The following is a 23,406-nucleotide window of genomic DNA, read 5'->3' as shown; positions in this document are numbered from 1 at the left end:
ATGGATCACCGCAGGTTTTCAAAACAACACCGGGTCAAGACTAATCACACAATCAAAACAGATAACGACAATAAGACAAACAGACAAACTGAACCGCCACACACACATACACATCCATCCAACCAACCGTCTCAATCATCGATCGTCCACTGGACCAGCCCGCGATGGGGGACGCAGCCGTTCCCACCTAAGCCCCGCTCATCGTACGAGCGATAACCCTGTCCATTAATGTGCACATCCCCTTTCGTGGCGGGTTCCACTAAGGGCGAAACTAGGGCGTGAGATCACTCCCGCAAGTGACCCCACTCAGCCGAGAACGCATCTCGAGAACCATCAACAACACAACCACAATCACAAACACAATTACAATCAACAAATCAATTAACTAACTACAAAGACATCACCAATATCCCATTATGGGACTAATACCGAGTAGGAAATCCTACCTGGAAAGCACACACGCAGACGGTATCTACAGCTGTCTCAAAACGCCTCCTCTATGAACTCTCCTCCTAACATAAACATACGAATACTACCATTCAATCACTTATTCATAAAAACCCCCAATTACTAAAATTAGGGTTTCACTAATCTTAACAAAACGTTATAAAAATTATGCTAGAAGCTTACCCTCGACGCAAGGAATCCAACGACACAAACTACGATGCAATCCGACCGTCTGAACTCCGGGAATTGTTAAGGACGCGATTAGGAAGATGACTGACTGCTTTCTCTCTTAAACAGGTTTTAGGTTTTGGTAAAAGTGATTTAGAATAAAGACGAATTGATTTAAATACCTTAATCGCGTAATTAACAAAACCCGAGAAAAACCCCCGATAAACCGGACACTCGATCGAGTACCCAAGGTACTCGATCGAGTACCCCCCTACTCGATCGAGTGCCCCAGCTACTCGATCGAGTACCCATCAGGTCAGAAACTGTTTTATTCTGCGACACACCCTTACTCGACAGAGTAAGGGCTACTCGATAGAGTACCCCCAAGACCATAAATACGGAGTATTACAGTCTTCCCTCCTTAAAAGGAACTTCGTCCCCGAAGTTCAAACCACTACCAAAACAAAGGTACTCCCACAAGCTTCCCGACTCGAAGGTCAAAAGGTCAACATAAACACAACGTAAAACATGTTACTAACCCAACTTATCCCGACAACATACCGACACAACATATACAAGGGGTGTAAAAACTCTTAAAAACTCTCGCGATCATCTCCTACCCCCCTAAAAGAAACAAGGTTACGTCCCCGTAACCATACATACCTGATCAAAAAGGAAAGGGTAACGCTCTTTCATGATATCCTCCGCCTCCCATGTAGCTTCCTCAGTCTCATGGTTAGACCAAAGGATCTTAAGCAACACTGTCTCACCACTCCTGGTCTTTCTAACTTTTCGGTCTAGGATCTGCTTAGGCACCTCAAGGTACGATAAAGACTCATCCAGCTCTAAGCTCTCTGCCTCCAACACATGTGACGGGTCGCTCACATACTTCCGCAGCTGCGATACATGAAACACATTATGTACTCTCTCCAAAGCAGCCGGTAACGCCAAACGATAAGCCACTTCCCCAACTCGCTCTAAGATCTCATAAGGCCCTATAAACTTCTGGCTTAGCTTGCCTTTCTTCCCAAATCTCATAACTCCGCGCATAGGAGACACTTTCAGAAGAACTTTGTCCCCAACTTGAAACTCTATGTCCCGACGATGTAGATCTCGCATAACTCTTCTCGTCGATCCCGAGCCGCTCTCATCCGTTTCCCGATCATCTTAACTGTTCCACCATCTCATGTACCATCTCTGGTCCTAAAACCATCTTTGCCTCAAGATGTCGTCCCAACAGATCGGACTCCTACATCTCCTCCCGTACAAAGCCTCAAACGGTGCCATACCAATACTAGTGTGATAGTTGTTATTGTAAGAAAACTCTATCAAGTCTAATCTCCGCTCCCAGCCTACCACCGAAATCCATCACACACGCTCTCAACATATCTTCCAAGGTCTTGATTGTTCTCTCGTCGCCCATCTGTCGCAGGATGAAATGTCTGTACTCATCTTCAAAGTCTGTTCCCAACGATTCCTGCAACTCCTTCCAAAACCTCGATATAAACCTCGCATCTCTGTCAGACACTATGTCCTTAGGGACTCCATGTAACTTAAGCACGTTCTTTCGATAGGCCATAGCCAATTGTGCCTTAGTCCATGTATCTTTCATTGGAACAAAGTGAGCTGACTTGGTCAACCGATCCACTATCACCCAAATCATATTGTTACCTTGTTGACTCCTAGGTAAACCCACAATGAAATCCATGGAAATGGATTCCCACTTCCACTCAGGCACCTCCAAGGACTGAACCTTACCTTGTGGTCTTCTCTGTTCCCCTTTAACTCTCTGGCATGTCAAACAACGGGACACAAACTCAGCTGTCTCTTTCTTCATCCCAGGCCACCAAAACGTTTTCTTCAAATCTTTGTAAAGCTTGTCACCTCCCGGATGAACTGAATATGGTGTGCAATGCGTCATGTCATGATTGTCCTTTTCAACTCCTCGTCATTAGGAACACACCACCTACCATCAAACCTCAAACTACCATCTGTATGAATGGAAAACCGGGACACCGTCCCTTTCTCTACTCCAGCTCTCCACTCCACTATCTTAGGATCCAAAGCCTGCTTACCTCGAATATCATCATAGAACTCCATATGTACTGTCATATCACCCATAGCCTCTCCTTTCTGCAACATATGAATCCCAAAACTCGCTACCTCATCCCTCAGTCTCATCAAAGATAGAGCTGTACACAAGGAATGTACACTCTTCCTACTCAAGGCATCAGCTACAACGTTGGCCTTTCCTTCATGGTAGATGATTTCCATGTCGTAATCACCAATCAACTCCATCCACCTCCTCTGTCTCATGTTCAACTCCTTCTGCGTGAAGATGTACTTGAGACTCTTGTGATCAGAAAATACCTTAAAGATTGCTCCATAAAGGTAATGTCTCCAAATCTTGAGAGCAAACACCACCGCGCCCAACTCCAGATCATGAGTAGGGTAATTCTCCTCATAAGGCTTCAATTGCCTAGAAGCATAGGCGATCACTTTACCATTCTGCATCAACACACACCCCAACCCATTCTTCGAGGCATCCGTATAAACCTCGAAATTCTCGCTTCCTTCAGTAATGCTAGGACGGGAGAGCGTGGTCAAACGCTCCTTTAATGTTTGGAACGCCTTCTCACAACTCTCATCCCAACGAAACCTGTTCTCTTTCCTCATCAACGCCGTCATCGGTCTAGCTATCTTGGAGAAATCTTTCACGAACCGCCTATAGTATCCAGCTAAACCCAAGAAACTCCTCACCTCAGCAACATTCTTCGGTGCTTCCCACCTTGTCACTGCCTCAATCTTCGCCGGATCCACTGCCTACCCCATCTTTAGAGATTACATGCCCTAAAAGCAACTTTCTCCAACCAAAACTCACACTTGGACAACTTAGCATACAACTCATGATCTCTCAACGTCTGCAACACGATCCTCAGATGCTCCTCATGCTCCTCCTTAGTCTTTGAGTAGACTAAGATATCATCGATAAACACCACCACGAACTGGTCCAAGAACTGTCTAAAGATCCTATTCATCAAATCCATAAACACTGCCGGCGCATTGGACAACCCAAACGGCATCACCACATACTCATAATGGCCATACCTCGACGTGAAGGCTGTCTTCGGTATATCCACATCTCTAATCTTCACCTGATGGTACCCTGACCTCAAATCGATCTTAGAAAAGACCGTTGCACCACTCAACTGGTCAAACAGGTCATCTATCCTTGGCAAAGGATACTTGTTCTTTATCGTCACACGGTTCAGCTCCCGGTAATCTATGCACAACCTCAAAGTTCCATCCTTCTTCTTCACGAAAAGAACTGGTGCTCCCCAAGGCGATACACTTGGTCTAATGTATCCCTTCTCTATCAACTCATCCAACTGCTTCCTGAGCTCCTCCATCTCCTTAGGACCCATACGGTACGGTGCCTTAGAGATTGGCCCCGTCCCTGGCTTCAACTCAACGGTGAAATCTATCTCCCTCTGCGGTGGCAACCCCGGAATCTCCTCTGGAAAGACATCTGCATACTCTCCCACCACTGGTATCTCCTCAACTGCCGGGCTCTCTATCCGATCATCTCTCACGTGGCACGTAATCGAGGACATCCCTTCCTCGATACGACTTCAAAGCGACAAGTGTAATCAACTTAACTTTGGGTTTGACTAGAAACCCACGGTAAGACACACTAACTCCCTTAGGACCTCGTAGGGATACTTTCTTTTGATGACAGTCTATCTTAGCTTTATACTTTCCTAACCAATCCATCCCAACTATCATCTCAAAACCATTAAAAGGAAACTCTAGCAAGTCTACAGGGAAGTCGACTTGCCCAACTATCAAAGATACATCTCTAAACAACCTCCCACACGTTACGGACTCACCCGAAGGTATGAAAACTTGCTCTCTAATGGACTCATATACCCTCAAACCCAATCGCTTTACATGACTCAAGACACAAACGATCGAGAAGCCCCGAATCAAACAAAACAAACGTAGGAACGCCATTAACAAGAAATGTACCGGTGATAACGTGCTCATCCTCCTCACCGTGCTTTCGGTCCATCATGAACAGCTTGCCACTTGACTTCTGCCCACCTCCCTGGACAGTACTGGCTGATGCGGTCGGCTTAGCACCCGACCCTGGATTGTTGTTGTTGTTCATCGGCGTCTTCTGATAAGAATTACCGCCGTTGCGGTTGCCTCCACTCGGTAGCTCGACCTCCACGGTTTGGCCATGATCCGGCTGGTGCGTTGCTCGCGAAGCTCGCGCAGTCTCCGGAAAGATCCCGGTGTACTTGTGCACTCATGTCTCTTGTGGCCTACACCACCACAACCGGGCGGTGTCACTCCCACATTGTTGCTCACACTCCCACGACCTCTCCCAAAGGAAGTTCCAAAGATCGAACCCGCAACGTAAGAAAACCCCTTAGATCGATTGTGGTTGCCTTTCTTGAAATTAGATTGGCCACCACCCTCGCTCTCCGACTTCCTCTTCTCTCCACCTAACCTCTCCTTAGCCATCTCCACTAGCCTCTCGGCTCTCCCCGCCCCCTCTCGTACGCTTCCTTCACATCGTAAGGACTCCCCGGGTAACTTATCCATAATTGTCGTGGTTAGCCCTCTCTCAAACCTCAAAGCAAGATTCTCCTCACTCAAACCCATGTCCTCAAAGATATCTGGATTTCTCATTGAATCGCTCGTAGTACTCGGCCACGACATCTCACCGTCATCTTAAACTTGTCGAACTCCTCCCTCAACTTACTCCTCACATGCTCTGGCACGAACTCCTTCCTCACGACCCGCGAAACTCCTCCCAAGGTATAGCGGGTAACCCCCGGTTGGTATATAACTCCTTGGCACTCACTTTCACCGAGTCCCACCACTTGCCGGCCTCCCTCGATAAAATGCAGCTTGATCCACCCTCATCTCATCGGGACAACGAACTAAATCTAGTATGTTCTCCATCTCCTCACCAACTATCAAGGTGATTAGGCTCCTCAACCCCCTTGTACTCCTTCGGGTTAAACCTCGCGATATAGAGGCTGACTTTAGCATGGTCAACCTCCTTCTCCTTACTCTTGTCCTTGTCTTCGTTCACTCTCTTCAGGGTCTCCGTAAGAGCGTCTTGGTGTTCCAACATCTTAACGATGTCATCCGTAGTCATAAGCTCAGCTCTCGCGTACAAAGCATTTCTCTTGGGCGGCATCTTGAAGCTATAGAAGAAAGGGATAAACATAAACACGCGTACTAACTCCAAAACACGAACACGCGTTGCCCAGCACCTACTCGATCGAGTATCCAAACCCACTCGATCGAGTAACGGGCTACTCGATCGAGTGCCACCATGTACTCGATCGAGTACCCAAACTCCGTAACTAAACAGACCTTTCGATCTCTAACCCACTCGATCGAGTATCTAGGCTACTCGATCGAGTGACCCCCTACTCGATCGAGTACCCCTAGTTACTCGATCGAGTGCCCCAAAACTCGTTTCTGGTCTCAAAATCGCCAAAAACCTACCCGATCGAGTCAATCTCACTCGATCAAGTACCCCCAATACGTACAGGCTACCCGCATGTTATTCGTATACTAACATGCCAACTTTATCAAACCTCATTATATGCTAATAAATAGGCTACGCATCTATTCTACTAATCAACAAAATCAATTCATCATGCTATTAAAGCCACATTATAAACATCCAACATGTCATCATCTCATTAACATGTTCCACATATAATTATTTCCTTTCACATGCTCAACTTCCTATTTCAACACCAAACAATCAACACATTCATCACTTTGTTGCACAAGTTACTAAGCACACACATGACTCAAACACATTTTCCCCACGTGACCGGTTCAAAGTTGTAGGGCGACCCCTTGCGACTTTAGGACGTCTCCCAAGCCTTTGCACTAGCTCCTACAACTTTTACCCCGGGTTCATTTTAATTGACTCCCTATGTTCATTAGGTTCATTGGTTACAGGTTTCAGGATCGTCGCTCTGATACCATTTGTAACACCCCCATACTCCGAGTGCCTTACCAGGACCACTCAGGTATGGAGACATCACCATCTCGGTTGCCCGAGGTATGATAATCAAACAACAGCGATAAAGAAACAACATTTATTATTAACCGTTTAATGAATGAATACAATCCTTGAAACCCAAAATGATAATACGATACATTATTCCAAACTGTCTACTCAAACTGAAATGTAAATAAAACTAAACTACAGCGGAAGACTCTATCGTCACGTCGTGGCCATCCCCCTATCCCGTATCATCTCTATACCGCTCAATATCTCGCTCACCATCCCCGAATGGATCACCGCAGTTTTCAAAACAACACCGGGTCAAGTACTAATCACACAATCAAAACAGATAACGACAATAAGACAAACAGACAAATTGAACCGCCACACACACATACACATCCATCCAACCAACCGTCTCAATCACCGATCGTCCACTTTGGACCGCCCGCCAGCTGGGGGACCGCAGCCGTTCCCACCTAAGCCCCGCTCATCGTACGAGCGATAACCCTGTCCATTAATGTGCACATCCCCTTTCGTGGCGGGTTCCACTAAGGGCGAAACTAGGGCGTGAGATCACTCCCGCAAGTGACCCCACTCAGCCGAGAACGCATCTCGAGAACCATCAACAACACAACCACAATCACAAACACAATTACAATCAACAAATCAATTAACTAACTACAAAGACATCACCAATATCCCATTATGGGACTAATGCGAGTAGAAATCCTACCCGGAAAGCACACACGCAGACGGTATCTACAGCTGTCTCAAAACGCCTCCTCTATGAACTCTCCTCCTAACATAAACATACGAATACTACCATTCAATCACTTATTCATAAAAACCCCCAATTACTAAAATTAGGGTTTCACTAATCTTAACAAAACGTTATAAAAATTATGCTAGAAGCTTACCCTCGACGCAAGGAATCCAACGACACAAACTACGATGCAATCCGACCGTCTGAACTCCGGGAATTGTTAAGGACGCGATTAGGAAGATGATCGATCGCTTTTTCTCTTAAACAGGTTTTAGGTTTTGGTAAAAGTGATTTAGAATAAAGACGAATTGATTTAAATACCTTAATCGCGTAATTAACAAAACCCGAGAAAACCCCCCGATAAACCGGACACTCGATCGAGTACCCAAGGTACTCGATCGAGTACCCCCCTACTCGATCGAGTGCCCCAGCTACTCGATCGAGTACCCATCAGGTCAGAAACTGTTTTATTCTGCGACACACCCTTACTCGACAGAGTAAGGGCTACTCGATAGAGTACCCCCAAGACCATAAATACGGAGTATTACAAAAATGCTTATTTTTATGCTAAGTTGTAGTAGCTTTGACATATCACCCATTTTTGCCTTCAACAAATTAAGCATCTCAGCTTGTTCCTTCATATTCTTCGTCACATCATGTAGATTATGCATTTGTTGTTTTTCTTCTTCTTCTTCATGTTGATTGTCTTCTACTATTTTAGCTTGGCACCATTGAAACCAACCACAATCATCACACTTATAATATAGCTTCATTAGATTTGCTGCAGTAGGCCCCGAGGACCTTATGTTTGATCTTTTATTGCTTCTTGGGCATTGTTTCTTTTCTACTTGAATTCCTCTTGAATAAGAACTTGCATTAGATGTGTAAGACATTATTGAGTTTCCTTATATATTGAACTTGTTTTAATTGTAAATGAGGGAGATTTGACTTTTAAAGCAACAGATTCCAACGGCTACATCAATATAGCCGTTATTTTTGTTCTGTTCTAGAAATTGGATACATTGGGCAAAAGTTTGAAACAAAGGGGTACCATGGGCAAAAAGTATACAATTCAAACTAACTTTCCCACCAAAATGTGAAAACCAAACTGACGTTAAGAAAATTTAACAGCCGTTTATCAATGGCCATTTTGGGAAAGAAAAAGTCAAACTAATGGGTACCTTATGTACAAAGTTAATTTGAGGGGTACCATGTGTAATCCGGCAAAGTTCGAGGGTACCTTGAGAAATTTCCGTTAAATAAAAGTTACAGCAATACTACATAAACTGTTTTAAACTGACGGTTACAAGCAACTTCCAAACTGAATGACAAATACCGCAAAGTTTACAACTGAGTTTAGCAAAATAGTAATGTTCAGCAATACTGAATAAACTGTTTCAAACTGACGTTACAACTTCCAAGAATGACAAATACTGCAAAGTTTACAACTGAGTTTAACAAAATAATAAATGTCCAACTACTAAAGTATAACTCGTGATATCCAGATTTCGCGAACTCGGCATCACTCGTCCATAACCCCATCACATCAACCATATCAACTACTATCTGTACCTACTTTCTTAGTTGTTCCCCATTCAATCAACAATTATCAAATGGATCATAACAGGTCACCAATGGAAAAGTGGTGACAACTTTGACAGTACACAAGACACAAAACATGTCAACCAACGGTTGATTAGGGATAAATAACAGCAATGAACGTATAATAATCATGAACACAATAAGATGAGCAATATACTAGATACAACAGAGTGCCCGGTCCCATCCTATGCGGCCAACTGATCACCAACATCGCCTGATATTTCACAACTCCCTAGTTAGAGTGCTCATATCACAATGGTACAACTCGGTTACCGTACCGTCTCAACACATCAGACACAACACAATGGCACATCTCCCTGGTTACCGTGCCTCAACTACATCATACACTAGCGCATCTCCCTGGTCATCGTGCCTTAGTAGCGAAACAATCACAGTAATAATAACCGTAATATAACAGGAGATAAAGCCTACCATCACAATGCTATATTCATCAGTAACACAATTCATACAACCGTCGCATGACCACAACATAACATGATAGCAAATGTGAAGATTGAGTAGGTATATCTGTAACACCCCCTTCTTACCCGGCCAAGGTAATTGAGAGATGTTACCGTCTTGGTTTTCCGAGTCAGTAAACTCGGAATTACAATTAAGAAACATTTATATAAATAACATGTTTAGTGAATTACATAACGAATAAATGAATAATAAATGTGGATCAAACATTATACAACTCAGCTATCAACTATGTCGACTATCATCTAATCAAGCAACTCGACTCCAACTCCGTGTCTCGGCCCGTGATCCCACTGCTACCCAAAAGCAAACATGTACTCAAATTGCTCCCCATATGATCGGAAATATCATATGGATGAACACAGGCCACCCCGGAAATAGGTGACGATTACAAACAACCAACACATGTCAGTTTCAACAATATATATACTTAAACATGAGAATTTTTTAGCTAAATAGGGTTATTTAACAAATTAATTAGACTTTTCTGATTGGTTTCAAACTATTTGGGGTCAATGAGTCCACGTCATCACTTTTTTTTTTCTTTCCGTTTTTAGGTATCGCTAAAGTCCCTAACGGCTTATATCCCTACCATTTTGTAGCAATCATGATGCAATTTTTTTTGTTGGCAATGAAAGCCGCTGAGAATTCCAGCGTCTTTGCATGTTGAATTCTAAAAGTTGCATGTTGCTTATTAGTTGCTTACATCATGATTGGAAAATGTCATCAAAAGCCGTTAGGGACTATAGCGGCGTCATTAATTCGGTATTTTTCTAAAACTTACCGTAGCTACTCAAAATGGTAAAGATAAACGGGGAAGTGGTAATTAGATCCCTTTACTTTAATGAATTGTGAAATCTAACCCCTTAACTTTCAATTGGAGTAATTGACCCCTTATCTTTTCCAAAATGTGAAATTAAACCCCTTTCTAATTTCCGGCCAATATCTCCTCTTAAAAAATTAAAAAACATATGATATAGCTATAGATATACAATTACAAATTTTTCAACTTATACAAAGAAAATAAAAATATCGATGGATTGTACATCTACCATGTTTATTTTCTCAAATAATGTTATTGACGGCTTGTTGTGGCTCAACATGATCGACTCAAAATGACTTGAAGAGACGAAGAAAGAAGCAAGAAGTTGAGTGAGATGCCGGATGCTTGCTCAGTTTGTTGCTCATCTGTCATTATTACCATTATATTCCCTCTAATGGAAGACCAAGTCTTAGCCAAATTCTATCATCATTAATTCTTAATGGAATAATCTACACCATTCTCCCGTTAATTGATTAATTTGCAAAATGGAATTGAATAATTTAATTGAAAAGTTAACAAACGGACAAACGGTGGGTAGATCAATTAAATTTCTGCGTATATCATACACTTTGAATCATACTAATTAAGAAAGTGAGAGGCAGAGAAAAGAATGAGGATGAATGATTTCTTGATATTGAACGTAATACCCAAGCATACATTATATACAACTTACTGATAAGACGATATTTATCCATATTTACATTCCTTATCTTTATATTTTTATGGTCGTCTTTCGCGTATTTTGAGCTGTGTGTTATCTTTTTACTAATATTGCATTTCGATTACTGAAATATTACTTTTATGACTAAATGGACTAATTTGGTTTCATTTCTAATTGTCAGGTTGTTATCCGTATTAACAAGACCAACTAGATTTGCTTTACAAAGGTGTTGGGCTGATCACACGTGAGGATCAAGCCCATTATGTTTGCTGGTAGGATGTCCACGTATAAATGTTAATTGGAAATAATAGAAGTTGATCACATGAATACTTGGTCCAAGGGAGCATGTGGGCTTGGTACAAAAAAAAAAGACACAAGAGGAAGAGTTTTTGGAAAAGAAGCAGAAGCTACGAGAAGAGCAAAAGATCAGCGATGAACTCCAACTCCGTCTCAATTTTGATCTCTTCCCATATTTTAATCACAAAATCTATCTTATATCTTACAAAATTTGATCCACATACCGACTTGGTGAAGTATAAATACCGATGATTTCTGTCAGAAGTGGAGGCGAAAGGAGGAAGCGGAATACCCAAATATTTCATAGATATTGAGCAATATAGAGTGACTATTTGAGACCTAATTGGGTCGTGAGAGCAGTAGGAGACGTATTCGGGCGGAGTCTTAGCACACGTTCGAGTAAGGGCGAGTTTGGGGCGGATCCTGAGGTGCGACAATCCGAAGTTCCGACTACAAATTCCGGGCAGTAATTAAGTTCTCTCTACCTCTCTTGTATTCAATTTATGGCTTATTTTCGTTGATTAATTCTAGTATTGGAAACCGTTGGTTGTTTATTGTTAATCTTTCAGTTATTTGTATCCGAATTTTTACTCGTTTTAATCGTAAGTTGCAATCTTCAGTTTATAATTTGTTATCTTATTATGGCCTGAGATTGTTAACTATGCTAATTGTGTGATTATGGCTTAGTTCGAGTCGCATAATCCGAGTAGCAGCTAGTCTAAATTGATCTCTGCGAATTGGGGTTAGTTTAAGTTAGGAGTAAGTTTGGTCAGTTAATCTTTTACCCTCCTATATTGCCTCCTCAAATATAGCAACTAAAATATCCTAACAATATTTACATAATATCTAAATATACACCATATAATCTATTACCATATTGTTACATATACGATATGGTATCGATACGGTTTCCATACTCCCCCTCAAGTTGGAGCTCCGGGCAAACCGAGACCCAACTTGCCCTGCAAATACTCGAACAATTCTCCTCCTAATGCCTTAGTAAACAAGTCGGCCACTTGTTCCTTGCTTCGAACGTGCTTCACCATTATCGTACCTTTCACGAGATGTTGTCTGACGAAATGGCAATCTATCTCTATGTGCTTTGTCCTATCGTGGAACACTGGATTCTTTGCTATATGAATAGCTGCTTGATTATCACAATATAATTCCATAGGCTTCGTATGAAACACACCAAGTGAGGCTAGAAAAGCCTTAATCCAAATCAACTCACTCGTTGCACTCCCCATGGCACGGTATTCGGCCTCCGCCGTTGATTTCGACACCGTAGCTTGTCTCTTTGCCTTCCACGACATGGGTGATGACCCTAGTGCAACGTAATATCCACTCAAAGATCATCTAGTCAATGGACACCTTCCATAATCGGAATCACAATAGCCTTGCAGCTCTAAGTTCGAACTCTTGCTCAAGGTAATTCCTTTATTCGGATTCATTTTCACGTATCTCACTACCCTCAAGGCCGCGTCCCAATGTTCTTTCCGTGGTTCGCTCACAAATCGAGATAACATATGAACCGAGTACACAAGGTCCGGTCTTGTTATAGTCAAATAGACCAATATTCCTACCAACCTACGATACTTCATTGCATCTTTTAGCAAGTCACCTGTAGCTAGTTCCAATTGGTGATGTTGCAGCATGGGCGTGCTCGATCACCGGTTTCGCCCCACTCATTCCTGCTTCTTTTATTATTCCCAACGCGTATTTTCGTTGATTCAAGAACAGACCACTTGACCCATGTGCCACTTCGATCCCCAAGAAGTATTTTAGTCGACCCAAGTCTTTGATTCCGAAATGTTTATCTAATGTCAGCTTAAATTTCCCGCTTTCCTCTTTGTTGTTACTTACAATTATCATGTCGTCAACATAAACTAATACTCCAATAAAAATCTTGCCATTGTTGTAAGTAAATAAAGAGTAATCGGCCAAGGATTGAACGAAACCATACCGTGTTAAAAATGCCGTAAGTTTTGCAAACCAGTTGCGAGATGCTTGCTTTAGCCCATAAAGAGACTTTAATAGTTTGCAAACTCGATTCTCCCCCTTTCGTTCAAACCCTTGTGGAATCTTCATATATACCTCTTCTTCCAAATCTCCATGTAGGAATACATTGTTGACGTCAAGTTGTTCGATGCTCCACTGCTTCGCCAATGCCACGGTGAGTAAACAACGAACACTAGTCATTTTTGCAACTGGTGCGTAAGTCTCATTGTAGTCTATTCCTTCGACTTAGGTGAACCCTTGCGCAACTAGACGCGCCTTGTACCGTTCTACTATGCCATCCGCTTTATATTTCACCTTGAATATCCATTTACACCCGATAGGTTTCTTCCCATTCTGCAATGGTACGATTTTCCAAGTCCCGTTATTTTCTAATGCTTCTATCTCCTTGTTCATGGCCTCTCGCCATTTGGGCTCTCTCGCTGCCTCATGGAAATTGCTTGGTTCTTTCACTTCATCAATTTTTGTTAGAAAAACTTTGTGGGAATTGGAAAAAGTATTTGTGGCAAATCAATGCAATTAACTAAAGGATAACGAGTACCTGGTTTCTTGGAAATCGATTGATGGTGGCGAGCATGAACGATGGGTTTTACAATTCTTGTCGACTTGCAAATGTAGTCTTTCCTCCAGAAAGGTTCTCTTCGTTCCCTTGCTCCTCGACCTACCCTTTCTTCCTCATTGGGTTGGTTCGATGCAATGTCATCTGTTCCTGGCAATTTCGTGTCTGCCCCCTCAATACGCAAGCCTTCCACCTCGTCATCTCCTTCATTACTCGACACTATCCTCTCGGCATTCTCGGGTTCATTGTTATCCACGTTCACTTCATTATCCTCCAAATCACTCTCATAATAGGCTAAATTTGTGTCTTTGTTCCCTTGGTCTGACGAGCTATTCGGTTCGAAATAAGGGTAAACATGTTCGAAAAATAGAACATCACGGGAAACAAAGAGTTGTTGAGTGTTTAGATCATATACTTTCCATCCCTTTTTATTATGTGGATAACCGAGAAATAGGCATCGTTTTCCCCTCTCTTCAAATTTATCCCGAGGTTTATCTTTGTTATGTGCATAACACAAGCACCCAAGGACTCTCAAGTTGGTCAAATTTGGTGGCTTGTTATATAAGACTTCATACGGGGTTTTATTTTCAAGTAATGGCGTCGGTGTTCGATTTATGAGGTAAGCTGCAGTTAAGACACACTCCCCCCAAAAATCGATGGGTAAATGTCCAGCAAATCGCAATGCTCTAGCCTTTTCTAAAATGTGACGGTGTTTTCTCTCAACTCTCCCGTTTTGCTGTGGGGTATCTACATTGCTAGTTCGAAAATGTATTCCATTATCCTCATAATAGCCTTTCATAGCGCCTGGCAATAGTTCACTACCGTTATCACTTTGGATGATTTTGACAATTTTGTTAAATTGGGTTTTATCCATTTGGCAAATAATTTCCATAAACTTGCTTGCCTCACTCTTGTCTTTCATCAGATAAATCCACACTCCTCTACTACGGTCGTCAACTATGGTCAAGAAATAATGGGCTCGAGATAAACTAGCAATAGGATATTTTCCCCAAATGTCAACATGAATTAATCCAAACAATTCATCACACCGCTTATTATTTAAGCTAAACGAAATTCGAGTTTGTTTAGCCCTACAACAAGAATCACAAATTTGGCTAGAATCCCAATTCAAACTGTAATTAACTAACTTAGAAAAAGAAAGCGATTTACTCCTTGACGGATGTCCAAGACGTTTATGCCAAAGTTCTCCATCTTTTGAAATCGACATCTTCCTAGCCTCCTCGCGCTTGCTCGACTTGAACTTGTAAACCCCATCATGGTGCTCACCCCGTCCAATCTCCTTCCTCGAAACCTGTTCCTGCATTATACAATAGTCCGGGAAGAAAGTCACGACACAATTATTTTCATGTATTAACTGTTGCACGGAAATCAAGTCACACGTTAATGTTGGGACGTATAAAACATCCTTTAAAATAAAATTATCGCTCAACACAACTTCCCCATGCTCCCGTGCTTCAATCCGTCTCCCGTCTGGTAGGCCCACATTGGACGATTCTTCAATCCGAATTTTTGTCAGACAACTTTGATTCCCTGTCATGTGGTGTGAAGCACCACTATCAATTAACCATTCCCGATTAATTTTAGTATGCATACCTGCCAGTTTCTCGCTACCTTCCGGACTGCCATTGATCAGAATTCGAAGCTTCTCAATTTCTTCGGTTGTGAAAGACGGATTTTTCTTGGTCGGGTCACCTTCCTTTGACGAGTTGTTTACTGCATTCGCTTGGTAATTATCTCGCTGTCCTCGTCCTTGTGATCTCCCACGACCACGTCCTCTACCATAGCCTCCTCGTCTTCCTCTTCCTCTTTCTCTAGCTTTTACATTCTCATATCCATGCTTATCGTAGCAATTATCCTCCGTGTGATAATATTTCTCACAATAGCTGCAGTAGGGCAATTCGGCTTCATCTTCTCCCTCTTGTTTTATGATTTTTCCTCTGCCTCGTCCCGCGCTATATGTTCTATAGCAGCCATGACAGCTTCATTGTTTTCTTCTTTTCCTTTCGTCATATTCGAATGCCTTTCTTCACGCAATACCAAGGCATATGCCCGTGGTAGAGTAGCGATGGGGTCTTCCATCAACAAGTTACTACGGATATGTCCGTATAGATTATTGTCGAGTCCCATCAAAAATTGATGGACCTTTTCTTCTTCCCGCTCTTTGGCAATCTCGGTTGCTGCTCCACAGGTGCATCTCGTGTTCTTGCTGTAATTTGCAAGCTCATCCCAGATGGTCTTCAATTTTGTGTAATACTCAAGCACGATTAATCTCCCCTGCTTGCACTCCATCAATTCTCCTTTTAACTGATGCACTCTCGGTGCGTTTCCAGCCGAGTGCTGCTCTTCAATTCCTCCCAAACTTCCGAGACGGTTTGCTCAAAAGCAATGCTCGGATGTAATTTAACATCGATTACATTCCGCAACCATGCTTTCAACATGGCGTTGCATTGTCTCCATGCTACGGATTCGACATCTTCTTCGTCATCCACAGTCGGCTTCTTGACCTTTCCTTCAATAAAACTCAATTTGTTTTTAGCATTCAAGCCATTTCTGACGGCTGGTGCCCACAAATCATAGTTATCGCCATTAAAGACGATTTGTGTTAACATAAGACTAGTGCTATCCGATTGGTGAAGATAAAGGGGAGAAGTCGTTGGTATGAGTTTTGTTTTCGAGCCTTTGCCTTCATCTCCTGGCATGACTCCTGAGTATTTGAGAATTTTAATTTTGTGATTTTTATTTAACCTAGCTCACGATACCATAGAAAGTGAGAGGCAGAGAAAAGAATGAGGATGAATGATTTCTTGATATTGAACGTAATACCCAAGCATACATTATATACAACTTACCCTCCTATATTACCTCCTCAAATATAGCAACTAAAATATCCTAACAATATTTACATAATATCTAAATATACACCAAATAATCTATTACCATATTGTTACATATACGATATGCTATCGGGTTTTCATACTAATGATGAGAAATTGAAGTTCCGGTGAGAAATTGGCCGGAAAATTACTTAAGGGTTTAATTTCACATTTTGTAAAAGGTAAGGGGGTCAATTACTCCAATTAAAATTAAGGGGTTAAATTTCACAATTTACTAAAGTAAAGGGATCTAGTTACCACTTTCCCGGGTAACGATATAAGCCGCCAAGGATCTTAGCGGCTTTACCTAAAAACTGGAGAAAAAAATAAAAGCGATGACGTGGACCCATCGACCCCAAATAGTTTGAAACCAACCCCATAATCCTAATTAATTTGCTAAATAACCTTATTTATCCAAAAAAATTCTAAACATGACACCAATGTAAGAATATGCAATGCGACATAAAAGGGATGAGACATAATGTTACATCCATGACACTACACCATTACCTCACCGATACCAGGGATACACACCCACAGTACCACAACCGGTGACGAAACCTTTTTTTGGTGATGAATTCGTTCTGCATTTTTTTTTTGGCTGTGTGGCTAAAATTGGCTTTATATAATCGATTAATAAAAAAATTTAAATAGAAAGGATCGGATATGGGTGACAACAGACAAAAATTGACTTGGATCGAAAGAAAGTGGACAAACCACGTATACGTACCAGGTCAATCACTATTTTTACTAGGGTGACGAACTCGAAGTTTAGAAAACGTAGTCTTAGTCATAAATAGCCTCCATAAAATTGCTTTTAAAGGGGCTTGTTTCTAAGATCCTTCGCTAGACTTCACCCTTGCAGACAAACGATGGATAAAACAGGCCTGAGGCTTGAATTACTTTTAGCCATTAGTTTAACAATTAACACTCTCTTTAAATGCACAGAACATGGAATTTTTTGCTTAATTAGCGTTATTAAGCAAACTAATTAGGTAATTAGTGTTGAGTTGAAACTATTTACGTTTATGGTGTCCACGTCATCACTTATTTTTTTTTGCAGATTTTTCAACAAAGCCGCTAATGTTCTTAGCGGCTTTCTTTCTTTTTTTACTAGTCATTGAATTTCCACAATCCAGTGTACTGGACTCAAGAAATTGCGAGGATAACAGGCAAAGCCGCTGAAGTCTTTAGCGGCTTTGTCAACTTTTTTTTAAAAAAAAAATTTTGCACCATAAACCGCTAAGAAGTATAGCGGCTTTGTGTAATTAGCAAAAAAAAAAAGCAAACACCTAAGCCGCTGAGGTTCTTAGCGGCTATGTATGTGAATTTGGGAAAAAAAAAACTTGCACAATCCGGTAGCTCTTTGGACTCGGAAATGCAAAAATACGGCCTAAGCCATTTGAAGTTCTTAGCGGCTATGTGTAATTGTATAAAAAAAAAAAAAACCACCTAAGCATTTGTAGTTCTTAGCGGCTTAAGGTCTTGATTTGAAAAAAACCATCTTGCCTAGTCTTTCACACCATCACACTCCTTCACACCTGCATACATACATGTTTACCTGCACAAACATTCACTCCTTCACACCATCACACATACATTCACACCATCACACAATGCCCAAACATACACTCCAAACATGGGATTGAAATCAGGAAAGTGGGATCATTTCATTGATAACCAACTAAAGTTCATACAAAATAAACCAACTAAGGTTCATACAAGCTAAACCAACTAATGTTCATACAAACTTAACCAACTAAAATTCATAGAAACTAAACCAACTAAACTACTTGGCACATTAGCCTAATCTTGAGCGAGTCTTCTTTGGTCTTGAACTTGAGCGGTGGTGTCTCCTCCTCACGGATAGGGGTAAGCCTATGCTCCAAGTGACGTAAATGATATCTAGGAGGAGGTTGGCGTTGAGGGCTTGGATGATCGGTTTCAATGGGTGGGACTAGATTCCCGTGTCCCGTGCGTTGCAAGCATTCGAGTGACATTGTCTGCATCTCTCGCAACATGCCTAAATGTGATAGTGGAACATCCTCCGGCATGTTGCCAAGCATAGTAGTAGCATGCCTATAGTCATCTATACAACTATAGGCATGCTACTACTATGCTTGGCAACATGCCGGAGGATGTTCCACTATCACATTTAGGCATGTTAGAGATGCGTATAATGTCACTCGAATGCTTGCAACGCACGGACACGGAATCTAGTCCCACCCATTGAAACCGATCATCCAAGCCCTCAACGCCAACCTCCTCCTAGATATCATTTACGTCACTTGGAGCATAGGCTTACCCCTATCCGTGAGGAGGAGACACCTACCGGTTCAAGTTCAAGACCAAAGAAGACTCGCTCAAGATTAGGCTAATGTGCCAAGTAGTTTAGTTGGTTTAGTTTCTATGAATTTTAGTTGGTTAAGTTTGTATGAACATTAGTTGGTTTAGCTTGTATGAACCTTAGTTGGTTTATTTTGTATGAACTTTAGTTGGTTATCAATGAAATGATCCCCACTTCCTGATTTCAATCCCATGTTTGGAGTGTATGTTTGGGCATTGTGTGATGGTGTGAATGTATGTGTGATGGTGTGAAGGAGTGAATGTTTGTGCAGGTAAACATGTATGTATGCAGGTGTGAAGGAGTGTGATGGTGTGAAAGACTAGGCAAGATGGTTTTTTTTTTCAAATCAGACCTTAAGCCGCTAAGAACTACAAATGGCTTAGGTGGTTTGTTTTTTTTTTTTTTATACAATTACACATAGCCGCTAAGAACTTCAGCGGCTTAGGCTGTATTTTTTGCATTTCCTGAGTCCAGTAGCTACTGGATTGTGCAAGTTTTTTTTTTCCCAAATTCACATACATAGCCGCTAAGAACCTCAGCGGCTTAGGTGTTTGCTTTTTTTTTTTTGCTAATTACACAAAGCCGCTATACTTCTTAGCGGTTTATGGTGCAAAATTTTTTTTTTAAAAAAAAGTTGACAAAGGCGCTAAAGACTTCAAATGTTTTTGTCGTTATCCTCGCATTTCTTGAGTCCAAGATAATCGGATTGTGGAAATTCAATGACTAGTAAAAAAAGAAAGAAAGCCGCTAAGAACATTAGCGGCTTTGTTGAAAAATCTGCAAAAAAAAATAAGTGATGACGTGGACACCATAAACGTAAATAGTTTCAACTCAACACTAATTACCTAATTAGTTTGCTTAATAACGCTAATTAAGCAAAAAATTCTTATTGCATGAAGAATTAGTTGGTATTTTGTGTCTTCTAATTGTTAAAAGTATGGCTATATATCATGGCCTAAACATGTATCAATAGTAGAGTACTACTAGTTTAAGGGTTCCATAGACCGTATATGCATCAAACTATAGGCTGTCTATCAGTGATTTGAATATGAGAATGTGAGAAGATTTGGTTACTATTGGCCCCTAACTCATTCTCCTTGACATCATTTGCATCTCTGGGTCCTCCCCATTGTTTTAGCCGGTCTTCGGCCATTGATGCCTGCATAACATTCCAGGAACTTTCAGTTATTGGTTAATAACCACGAGTTGAAAGAAGCATCGAAATAGAACTGCGCCTGGTTTTGCATACCTCTTTATTCCAGTTGGTTCTGTAGGTCATCAAGAACAGGACTAGGGTTTGAATTGTTGTCCCAGCCATTAATCCGTACCAAATCCCCTACATAATTAACAAAGTTAATTCTATATTAACTTAGTCTTGGGGATTCATGCACTTTAAGGTTAAGGTAATCGAGAGCGCAGTATACCTTAACACCCAAATGGAGCTTGTAACCCAAGACGAGTCCTAGAGGCAGGCCGAATAGATAATAACAACCAATATTCACGTACGCCACTAATCCCTGCCACCCTGCTCCTATTGCCACCCCTGAAATAACAACCATATAGGACATAGCCTGTCGGCGGGGTCTTTAATCTTTATTCACGAAGAGAAAGCAAGAAAGAAAGAGAGCCTGACCTGAAAGAACGGGCTGGATACTGTCAATAGCAATCGTCAGAGCAAGAAGTGGAGTGAGGTTATATACAAGTTGTTGGACTTCCTTACTGCTGCTAAAAACTGATGGGTATTTGGGTCGGAGTGTGACGAGGGCAAGCGAGAGGAGCAAGCCAATCATGAATGAAGTTGCTGCAGCAACCACAACAGAAAATTTTGCTGCTTTTGGTCGTGCTGCTCCGAGTTCATTTGATACTCGAACACTGAGAAAGTATTAATTACCTCTACATAAGTTTACATACATTTCCCTATCTGATTTTCTAATCAACAATCTGGTGACTAACCTTACTGCAGCATTGAATCCAATTGCTACCATTACTGTCCATCCCAGTAAGTTTATACTGCAAAACAGTTTTTTCTATCATCATACATTCATACTCCCAACAAATAACATCTTTCGAACTTGGAATTGTTTCCGGTTTATTTTCTTTAATTATTGACGACTGTATTTTTTTTTTTTTTAGTGACGAGGGAATCCGCAACCGCTACCTTTGGTGCTCACTGGGTAAACCCTCGGGTTACAAGCTCGAAATTTTGCTCTTAGGGAGGCTTGAACCTGGGTCTTCTGGGAATTTCACCCAAGTTTTAACCACTTGTACATAAAAGGAACAATTGAAAGAGTAAGAAGAATAATTTACTGAAAAGAACTAACACACCATATTGACAAGGCATCCACTGATATCTTAGCATTCTTTAGATACCCAGCAAATAGAACCAGGGCCACATAGTACCACACCTCTAAGCTGCACACCACCATTTACATGTTACTGTTGTCTGTTAGAGTATAAAACCGATTTTGGACTTCAACCATCAGCTTAAGCTTTTGGTTGGTATGGTTTCTTGACATGGTAACAGAGCTTTTGGTTGAGATGGTTTCTTGACAGTTACAACATAATAATAAGAGCAAGATTAATTAACGGCGAAAAAAGAAGACTAAAAATTACCAAAGCATGACAGCTGAAGACAAGGACAGCCTAACAAATCCCCATAGATTTTCAAAGGCCTTAATAGAGAACCCGGTCCAAGCCCCCTTACACCGGCCACTAAACACATAACCGAGCTGCGCCAGCACAATAAACCACCAGGAACCATTTAACACCACTACGGCCCCCACTAGTCCCCACTGGAGCTTCACTATCACCAACCAACTAAAAAGCGTGTGGAGCACTAACGCGATCGCAGCAATCACAGCCATTACCATTACCTTGCTTTGAGCCTGCAAGAACTTGGCTGTAGGGAAGTTCATGGCATAAGCAAATAACTGAGGGATCATGAGAAGCGCGAATTTCCCTGCTGCCTCTGAGATTTCGGAGGTTTGTCCAATAAATTTGAGAAGAGGGGTGGCAAATATGTAGAGAATAGTTAGGATTACACTGGTTGTGTTAAGGATCACCCATGATCTTTGCATGTAAATTCCAAGCATGTGTTGTTTTCCTGCTCCAAATGCTTGTCCACATAGTGTCTCCAGTGCACTTCCCATCCCTAACTGATCTCATAATTTTATGCACAAATATAAATTGATGTGTAACATGGTACACTACAAGAATATCTGTTAAAGGCGTCTAAAGTAGGCGACTCCAGTCGAAAACAGTCGCCAATTGACGACATAAATAATGACGTGGCCACTAGATGGCGACTAATAATAGTCGCCATTTTGGCGACTGGAGTGGAATATAAGTCGCCAATTTGGCACAACTGTTATCAGTCGCCCGCTTTAAAAAATACAGTCGCCAATTTAAAAAATACAGTCGCCAAATTTGTCGACTATGACCCGTCGCCAAATGCGACTAAACCTTGCTACCAAGTGCGGTCGACTGTTCTTAGTCGCTAAATTTATAAGGGCGACTAAAATCAGTCGCCTCCCTTAGTCGCCCTTGTCGTGATTTCTTGTAGTGGTATTTGACATTATAAATGATTTAATATGAGACTGTATTATTGTGAGACCGACCCAGTAGGTGAAGGACGTTAGTTATGCTGGGAAGGGGCTTGGCCGCCCCCATTGGCTCGATGATTGAATATTAAATATACACATATGATGTTAATAGTTTAGAACTCGGTGCCCCTTATCGCTGACTCCAAGATCCACCACCGGAACAACCCATATAATTTACGAGTGCTCACTAGTGCTACTACTTGTTAATTATATGGGTTTTTGGACCGTGTCATAATAAGTTGATAGGCAAAAATGTGGGTGCTTACCAAGATACCAAAGCAAAAGCCGGCGATGAGAGTATTCTCGACGGAGACAGTAGCGAGGTCGAGAGTACTAAGTTGGCCAGCGAAGGTCTGAGTTATGGCTCCAAGAGAGTATTGACACACCGACGTAAAAAATGATGGTCCCGCCAAATACCATAATTTCTTCGATTCCTTCAACGTTTCTTTCATCATTTTCTTCCTGAAATACAATATATATATTGTATGATTATTTAAAACCATATATAGTTTTCAAAGTTTAATTAAAACAGCTCGAATTGTGTTATTTTGAAGAAACAATAAGAATCTGTGGTGGTAGCAGTTTTTAGTTAAGTAGGCTAGAATATATATGAGCTTACATCATCAATGGTGGAAAATTTCTTCCAAGCTTTTTAGAAAGATTACTATTCTAATTTCCAAAAGTTTTACAAGTTACTT

At 41.5% G+C, this 23,406-nt stretch overlaps 2 protein-coding genes across 2 annotated transcripts; both read right to left on the bottom strand.

The window, feature by feature from the left end:
• Positions 1–15,809: 15,809 nt before the first annotated feature.
• On the bottom strand, positions 15,810–16,585 carry LOC141637545 (uncharacterized). Its single transcript, XM_074447059.1, has 2 exons — positions 16,301–16,585; positions 15,810–16,160 (listed from the first exon to the last, which is right to left on the bottom strand). The coding sequence occupies exons 1-2, from the start codon at positions 16,583–16,585 to the stop codon at positions 15,810–15,812; spliced, it is 636 nt and encodes a 211-aa protein (XP_074303160.1).
• A 3,431-nt stretch (positions 16,586–20,016) lies between these two features.
• On the bottom strand, positions 20,017–23,180 carry LOC141651012 (protein DETOXIFICATION 30-like). Its single transcript, XM_074458759.1, has 8 exons — positions 22,975–23,180; positions 21,720–22,261; positions 21,432–21,518; positions 21,060–21,116; positions 20,740–20,978; positions 20,531–20,649; positions 20,356–20,442; positions 20,017–20,265 (listed from the first exon to the last, which is right to left on the bottom strand). Exons 1-8 carry the CDS (start codon positions 23,161–23,163, stop codon positions 20,122–20,124), a joined length of 1,464 nt encoding a protein of 487 aa, XP_074314860.1. The 5' UTR covers positions 23,164–23,180; the 3' UTR covers positions 20,017–20,121.
• Positions 23,181–23,406: the final 226 nt, after the last annotated feature.

This window comes from Silene latifolia, chromosome 1 (genome assembly GCF_048544455.1).
Source record: "Silene latifolia isolate original U9 population chromosome 1, ASM4854445v1, whole genome shotgun sequence".
NCBI lineage: Eukaryota > Viridiplantae > Streptophyta > Magnoliopsida > Caryophyllales > Caryophyllaceae > Silene > Silene latifolia.
Note: the sequence above shows the minus strand (reverse complement) of the source record. Positions and strands in the feature narration are given on the sequence as shown.